This window comes from Lemur catta, chromosome 5 (genome assembly GCF_020740605.2).
Source record: "Lemur catta isolate mLemCat1 chromosome 5, mLemCat1.pri, whole genome shotgun sequence".
In the NCBI taxonomy this organism is placed as follows: Eukaryota; Metazoa; Chordata; class Mammalia; order Primates; family Lemuridae; genus Lemur; species Lemur catta.
In genome coordinates, this window is record NC_059132.1 from 31,146,196 (window position 1) to 31,154,502 (window position 8,307).

General features: G+C 56.8%; 1 protein-coding gene across 5 annotated transcripts; it reads left to right on the forward strand.

The window, feature by feature from the left end:
* Nucleotides 1–254: 254 nt before the first annotated feature.
* Nucleotides 255–7,222, forward strand: IL17B (interleukin 17B). 5 transcript variants are annotated; one of them, XM_045552706.1, is made up of 5 exons: nucleotides 255–335; nucleotides 908–1,050; nucleotides 2,891–3,036; nucleotides 4,886–5,175; nucleotides 6,894–7,222. In XM_045552706.1, exons 3-5 carry the CDS (start codon nucleotides 3,016–3,018, stop codon nucleotides 7,123–7,125), a joined length of 543 nt encoding a protein of 180 aa, XP_045408662.1. In that variant the 5' UTR covers nucleotides 255–335; nucleotides 908–1,050; nucleotides 2,891–3,015; the 3' UTR covers nucleotides 7,126–7,222. The 5 variants fall into 5 exon arrangements, with proteins under 5 accessions (XP_045408662.1, XP_045408663.1, XP_045408664.1 ...); XM_045552707.1 differs by lacking the exon at nucleotides 255–335 and adding an exon at nucleotides 1,407–1,537 and having other exon boundaries at nucleotides 1,009–1,050; nucleotides 2,894–3,036; XM_045552708.1 differs by lacking the exons at nucleotides 255–335; nucleotides 2,891–3,036 and adding an exon at nucleotides 1,407–1,656 and having other exon boundaries at nucleotides 1,009–1,050.
* Nucleotides 7,223–8,307: the final 1,085 nt, after the last annotated feature.

Genomic DNA, 8,307 nt, shown 5'->3' on the forward strand with positions numbered 1-8,307 from the left:
CTGCTGTGCCCTTCCTCTCTGACATGGAAGGTGTCCTGGGCGCTGGTCCCCAACAATAGGGTCGCTTGGGAAGGCAGGTGCAGGACCCCTACCCACTGGCCCCACCCCTCATTTTCAGCCCCAGGGCCCACTCCAGGGACAAGGGGTGGCTGGCAGGGAGGTTCCATCGGGGTTTGTGAGCTCTTAGGGGCTGTCTGGCTTTCTGGTGGCGCCACCTGGTGGCGAGTGGGCGAGTGCAGCACTTCTCCTGGCTGAGACTGTAGCAGGAGGCTCTGAGCGACCATGACCACCCACTGCCTCCTCCCTCTCTAGCCACCCACCGCCCAGCCTCACGCGTAAGGACCCCAGCCTCGCTGTGGGTGGGAGCCCCTGAAGCCCAAGTTCCTACACCTCCCTCTCTGGCCTGGCACTGGCCCCTGGGGTTGGGTCCCACAGCCTGCCTGGGTTCACAGTCAGGACATCCCTAAGGGCAGATGACCCTTCAGCGGTTTCTAGAAGCCGAGGGTGGAGGAAGGGGCCTCCTTCCTGGCCTGAGATGGCCCAGGAATGGGAAACCGAATGACAGTCACTGGGCTCGTGTCTGATTCCCTACAGTATTTGCCTGGGAACCCCACAGCTCCCCTCCCCGTTTGAGGGACCTGGGGTCCCCACAAGGACTGGCCTGGCTCCTTGGTCCCCGCCAGACCTGCAGTCAGTCTTGTCTGGAGCTGTTTGTACAGTTTGGGGGAAGAGCAATGCATAAGAATTAGGAGATTGAGTTCTGCTCCCAGCTCTGGCACAAACATGCTGTGTGAGGCTGGGGAAGGCCCCTCCCTCCCGGGCCTTGGTCTCCCTGTAGTAAAATGGGTGGGAGGAGGGGGCCAGGTGATGGGTGAGGGCCCTTTAACTTCCAGACTGGGCTCTCCAGATGCAGATTCCTGGCCCTGGTACTTCAGAGCCCCTGGGCTGGGACCCTGGAACGTAAATTAACAAGCACTGCGGCTAGGATGTAGCGAGGCTCATCAGTCCCAGCTTTGGGAGGCAGAAGCGAGGGGTGTGTTTTGCCAGCAGGTAAGGAAAGTGTGGTGGTTTCAGGGGTCCTCAGACGCAGAGGAATCCCTCACCCCCCAGTCCCCATCTACCAATTACCCCACCTTTCCATGGCTGTGGGAGGGGTCACCCCAGCTGCCTGTCTGTCGGACCCCGCTGCGCCAGCCACAGAGGGGTAGCAGAGAGCCAGCGCGGAGCACACCCAGGCTGCCCCCACGCCTGGCAGAGGGGCTGGGACAGCCTGGGGGGTGGGGCGGGGGCCCTTGTTGCCTGAGGAGGTATTTTCAGAGTCCCCCTCCCTCTGGAGTTTCCAGCGATAGAATGGAGCCCTGTCTAGTATTTGACCAAATATGGTGGTATCTCTCCATGCACTCAAGCCCTAGCCAGCTTCTCAGTTATGCTGTGGAAACCTGCCCTGGACAGATTAATCTTGTGACATTTGGGAGCGCCTCTCGCCCTGCGTTCTTCCACTGGGCCGATTCCTGTAAATGGCCAAGATTGGCCCTCGGTAAGACAGGGCAGTCCCGGACGTCTGCACACGGCGCCCTCCTCTGTCCTCACACCCCTCCCCCCACACCTGCCTCCCCACGTGGATTTGCTCCCATCTGGCTGGGCTGTTCACTCCAGGTGAGAGACGTTGGCCAGAGGAGCCGGTCAGTTTAGCATGTGATTCCAGGACCCGTGGACCCTGGGGGTGACCTGACCTTGTGAGGTCACGGTCTGAGTCTTAGAGGCCTAGAGCTCTCCTAGCAGACAGGAGGGGGGCCTGAGAGGGTAGGAAGGAGAGTGGGTTGAGTATTGAGAACCGTGCTAGCTCTAACACTAATTAGAACAGCTAATGTTTATAGCAATAATGATACAATTATTTTATAACAAGTTTTATAATAAACAGCTAAGTGTTTATTGAGCACTTACTATGGCCAGGCACTGTGCTGGCTATTTGACATGAGTTATTTCCTTTATTCCTTACAGTGGCCTCAGGAGGTGGATGCAATGATTATTCCCAATCTAGAGATGTGGGAACTGAGGCTCAGAAAGATTTCAGGGAGGAATGGGCCAGGCCACTGTCTATTCCTGGACACAACTCCCATTTTGCAGAGAAGGGACTGAGGCTGAGGGAGAAGGAAGGTCACAAGCTGCCGCACACGGGCAGGGAGACCTCCCTGGGAGAAAGGCCATGAGGTCCTCACAGATCCGCAGGTCGGCCCGAGTGAGGGCGCACCGATTCAGAAACACGTTCACAGCAGGCTGGAATTGCACAGAAAGCATCCCAAGAAAAACAGCACGGGGGGGAGTGGAGAGAGCCATGGGCAGAGACCGGCATGAACCCCAGCTCTGTCACTTCTAAATCACTGCATAATACGGGACGAGTCCCTTCCTCACTCGGGCCTCAGTTTCCCTGCCTTGAACTAGAGGGTGGGACTGTGGTCTCCTCGGCTATGGTGCTCACCTGAGGCTGGCAGGGGCCGGAGTGCCTGGGGCTGTTTCCCTGGGAGATGGGGCCTGTGCCCTGCTGCTGGCCAGCGCGCTCCCAGAACATTTGCTCTCCTGACCAACCGACAGCCCATCCCTCCTCCACCCTCACCCTCTTGCCATCCCTAAAGCAAACGAAGCTGATTGTCTTAGCTGGCCCTGTGGGTGCTGGCCTGGCGGCCGGCCGCAGGCCACAGGCAGAGGTGCCACCGGCCCAGAGCCCCACCAGACACACAGGGCATTGTCCCTCGGTCAACAGCCCCTGGGCACCTCAGCCCGGCTCCTGGCCTGCCCCCACGTCCCTCACCGCCTGCCACTGCGCTGGGCCCAGCCAGCTGGGGGCCCGAGGCTCCCAGCTGATGACGAGCCCACCCACCCACTCCCCCAGCAGCCCCCAGTCGAGCTATAATTGCTTCGCTCCATCCTGTTGCTGCCATTCTCTCGGCGGCGGCGGCGGTGGCATCTGGGGTTCCAGGCGGGCGGCAGCTGCAGGCCGACCTCGACGCCGAGCGGATGGACTGGCCACACAACCTGGTACGTGGCGCTTCCCCAGCCCTCCCCCAGCCCCTTTTAGAGCCTGAGTATTTCAGTATTTCTTTCCTATTGATTAATGGCTGCCTCTGTTTGGCTTGGAATCTGCGGAGGCGAGTTCTCCCTCTGTCCTCTCCCCCAGGACCAGAAAGAAACAGAGACTAGTCTCAGAGCCTGCAGCCATGCCTAGCAGCTCAGCTCCTGAACTGGGCTCAGGCTGGACACACTGAAGCCCTTTCAGGCCAGAGGCATCTGGGGTGATGCTGGCAAACTCGTCGGCGGGGGTTTCTCCAGCGAGACCTGGCTCCTGAGATCTGGGCTGTGTGACCTTGGGCAAGTCCCTCTGTTTCTCTGTTTCCCATCTGGAAAACGAGGGCGGGGGACTTGGACTCCGTTCTGGGTTGCTCCGAGTGCAGAGCCAGACTTTAACAATGCTGCGTGAGAAGTTCAGATGACAGAGCCCATTGTAAGAGAGACATTTTTCTGCCCCAGAGTCTAAGACCAAAAAGGAAGAATTTAGCGACTTGAATCTCTGTTGTGGATTCTGTGCCAAGAAGTGGCTCTGCCAGGAGGGGCTGTGCTGGAACTTGTCTTCCAGGGTCAAGACTTGCAGGGTAGCCTGGATAAAGCAGGCACAGGCCATGGGGCTGCAGGGCAGGCAGCTGGGGCAGGTCTGGGGCTGGCACAGAGCCTGCCTAGAGTCAGTGGGAGACAAATTCCTCAGGGGGTCCTCCGTCTGTCTAGCTCTGTCCCCCATGCAGGCCCTGGGCCTCCTCTCCCTGGCTTCCTGAGAAGTCTGGGTTCTGCTGCGCCGAGTCCTCTTCTGTGTGAGCCTGAGGCTTCGCTGATACTCTGCTTCTGGGGAGGGAGAAGTGGAAGGAACGGACAGTATTGGGCGGAGGGGCAGGCAGGGGGTCGGGGCTGGAGGCGGGGAGGCTCAGGGGAGGAAGGCAGTGTGGGTGTCATGGGCAGGGTGTCCTCAGCCTGTGACCATCCCAACTCCCCAACTTCATTTCATGCCCTCTTCCCCCCACCCACTCTGAACCAACTCAAACCTCCTCTCGTACTGTTTCCCCCACCTATAAGACTTTTAGACACCCTCCGCCCATGTCTGCCACCCTCTCATCCTTCAAGCCTCACCTGACACGTCCCTCCTCAGAGAAGCTTCCTGGGCCACTGCCCAGGCACAGGCTAAGCAGGAGGCCCTACTTTTCTCCAGCTGTACCCTGCGTGGGGCCATCATTGCACGTGTCACTAGGCAGACTTAGGTGTTTGTTTTCTTGTTCACTGTTTGTTTTCCTTCCCAGACTGTAAGCTACAGAAGCGCAGGGATGGGGACAGCCATCCATTCACTCAGCAAGTGTTCACTGAATGCCTAAGTGCCTGGCACCACAGACACGGGGATAAGACAGCATGTGGAAACTGACACGTGTCCTCTGTGCTGAGTGGGGAACAGACATATAAAAGAATCACACATACAAACTGTCAAATTGCTGTCATGCCAGAGGCATGTGGGTTATCAGAGCCCAAGAGAGCCCAGTAGTATCCCTAAGGAAGTGACACTACAGCCAACACACGAGGGGTGGGAAAGTGTTTAGGAGGGGAAGAGAAGAGGCGCAGCCTGCAGGAAGAGGCCTGTGCAAAGTCCCTGTGGCAGGAAGGAGCACAGTGAGAGTAAGAGACAGAGAGAAGGCCAGAGAGTGGGGCACAAGTGAGAGAGGAAGCAGGGAGTGATTTGAGCGGGCAGAGCTCAGTCGGGCAGGGAGAGAGGGGTCACACCTGAGCCTGGGAGACCCCTAAGGGACTCTGAGGCTCAGCGCTCCCACCTGTGACCTGTGGCCTTCCTCCCCAGCTGCTCCTTCTTACCATCTCCATCTTCCTGGGGCTGGGCCAGCCCAGGAGCCCCAAAGGCAAGAGGAAGGGGCAAGGACGGGCGGGGCCCCTGGCCCCTGGGCCTCACCAGGTGCCGCTGGACCTGGTGTCAAGGATGAAACCCTATGCCCGCATGGAGGAATATGAGAGGAACCTCGAGGAGATGGTGGCCCAGCTGAGAAACAGCTCTGAGCTGGCCAAGAAGAAGTGTGAGGTCGACTTGCAGCTGTGGCTGTCCAACAAGAGGAGCCTGTCTCCCTGGGGCTACAGGTAGGCTGGGCTGGCAGCAGTGGCTAGCTGTCTTTTGGGGGGTGGGGTCATTGTAACTGTTCAGACCTTGGATTCAGAGGTCTGGGTGCCTGGGTTTGAATCCCGGCTCTGCTCCTTCCAAACTGTGTGGCTTTTGGCAAGTTGATCCGCCTTTCTGAGGTTCTGTTTGCTCAACGTCAACAGAGGTGATAGCAGTACCTGCTTCGTAGGCTGCAGTTAGATGAGATATTCATGTGGAGCACTGCTCTTACTGTTCTTCAAGCCCCAGCTGAAGTGCATGCAAGCCCTTCCCCAAATGTCACTTCCTCCAGCTCCGTGGTGGCTCAAACACTCTTCTCAGCTGTAGCATTTCCCTGGCCATGCTCATGTCTGTCTCCCACACTAGACCAGGACCTTCCCAGTGCCTGCATCAGAGTCACCTAAGGATTCCCACCCGCACCCAGCTGACATCTCCAGGGGGGAGGCCCAGAAAGTGGCATTTTGTATATCTCCACACAACGAGGTTGGACTGCAGGCTCTGATTCGGGAATCCAGACCTGCTGTCCCTGATAACACCAGCACTGTCCCCGCCTTGTCCACTTCTTGGCTCGGCACCTGGCACACAGAAGGGGCCAAGTACATACATGTTGAATGAATGGTGAAGAAATGGCTGGCCCTGAAGGTCCTCACTCACAAACCCAGGCTGAAGATTCTTCAGCCACACAACTTACACCCTGAGACTCTAGAATAGCACCGCTGACTGGAACTTTCTGTGACAACGTACAGTACAGTATAGTAGCCACTAGCCTCATGTGGCTACTGAGCACTTGAAATGTGGCTGGTGTGACTTAGGAACTAATTTTGATTAGTTTAAATTTAAGTTGACACACGTGGCTAGTGGCTACTGCATTGCGCAGCGCAGCTCTGGAACGTGGCCCCCGGAAGGGTCAGTCGAGTCAGTAGAGTCTCCAGAGCTGGGCTTTGCACACTTACTTTACAGTGCCCGTGGGATCCTGTGAAAATGCAGGTTCTTATCCCGAGGGTTCTGCGCTGCTAACAAGCTCCCAAGTGGAACAAGGTGGTGCAGATGCTGCATGTCCACAGGTCTGGGTCACCTGCTTCCTCCCCCCACGTTTAGCGGAGGAGGACACTGAGGGACAGAGGGTGAAAGGTGGCAAAGTAAGTCCCTATGTGCTAGGCTCCATGAGACAGAACACATCTGCTTTGTGCATCAGTGACCCTAAAGCCTAGGACAGACCCGCTCACGTGGTGAGCCTGTAAAAAGTGCCTGAATGAATGGAGATGAGGTCAGAATACAATCCAGGCCTCCCGACTCTTCCAAGTGGAAATTAGGCATCAGTGTGCTTACATTATTTCCATGGATTAAGTTTAACAAAAATGTAAACAAGTGGGGGGTGGAGGCGGAGGGGACCTTGGGCTTCTCTGTGATCCCCACAGCGGGACTTAGTCCTGGGATGGGCATCTACTGTATGACAGAAGGAAACAGGGTGACTGACGGGTACCCCTGAACCTGGATAACCTGGGGGCATGTGACTTGCGTGCTCCCGTCTTCAGTTTCCTGACCTGGAGGACGGAGCTCATTGCTGTCCTTCCTCCAGGCCGCACAGTCTTGCTGGGGCGTCAAAACCCGGGTTAGGAAAGGCGGGGCGTGGGGACCGGCTGCCCATTGGCTCTTTTCCGACCACCTTCCGCCCTGCGCTCTCTCCTGCTCCCCGCAGCATCAACCACGACCCCGGCCGCGTCCCCGCAGACCTGCCGGAGGCGCGGTGCCTGTGTCTGGGCTGCGTGAACCCCTTCACCATGCAGGAGGACCGCAGCATGGTGAGCGTGCCCGTGTTCAGCCAGGTGCCCGTGCGCCGCCGCCTCTGCCCGCCGCCGCCGCGCCCGGGGCCCTGCCGCCAGCGAGCGGTCATGGAGACCATCGCCGTGGGCTGCACCTGCATCTTCTGAGCCGCCCGGGGAGCCAGCCGGCAGCCGGAGACCACCCTCCCCGCACCCCCGTGCCGAGCAAGGCCTGTGAAAAGTAAACGCTGTCTTTTGAAAGCAAGACTTTGGGTTTGCTCCTTGTGGCTCCAAAGCCCAAACCAGGGTAGGGGTAGGTAGGAGGTCCCTGGGAGGTAGATTTCAGGTCAATATAAAGGAGAATTTTCCATCACTCACAGTTCTCCAACACTGAGATAGGCTATTAAAAACACTGCATTCATTTCTACCTTTTAGGACAGTCACATTCTTCCTTTAATTTGGGATTATCAGCGTATATTTGAGCCATGTTATTGTAGCTTGGTTGGTATAAACCAATATAGGAGTTGACAAGAGCTAACTCTACCCAATTAAGTCAAAGGTCATTGGAAACAAGGTCTTTTCAGGTGGGGATCTCCTTGCTTCTGCAAGTGTTGGGCTGAAGCTGGGCCTCTTGTGGACATTGTGGGAGGCTGCTCTGGTTGGAGCAGATGATCTATAAGGTCTCTTTCAGTTCTGAGATTCTCTGCAGATCAGACTTAGACCCAGAGAAGGGCCTCCAAGTTGCCAAAGAGCAGGAGTTTTTAACCTAGGCTGGCGAACCCCTTAATTTTTAACGTGAGTATGTATTTCTTCTGGGCTGAGCTTCACTGGGTTTGAACACTCAAGAGTTGGGAAGGATCAGTGTAGATCATTGTTTCATCCAGCCCTGCCCACAGGGGGGTCCGGTTAGACAGTTTGTTGATATCAGTGATCCCTGAACTTTAGTGAGCATCAGGATCACGCAGAAGCCTTGCTAAAACACACACTGCTGGCCCCACACCTAGAGGTTCTGATTCAGGCGGGGGCTGAGACTTTGCGTTTTTATGCAATGGTTTCTTTGCACTTCTGATATAGTGGCTCCCAGGTGATGCTGATGCTGCTGGTCTGGCGACCACACTTTGAGAACCACCGGCTTATATCAAGACGCTGTGCTGATCAAAAATGGCAGCATGGACTAACTTGTTCTAAAGCCCACGCTGGCTCTTGGCCCCTAAATACTAACTTCCCACATCCCCCATGAACCCCTAGCAATTCAATCCTCCCCCCGGGCCCTCTAACCCCTGCACCAAATCCCAAATCAGCTGTTCTAGGGTCTAAAAATACCCTCCCTCCCCCAAGACAGCTGAGGGG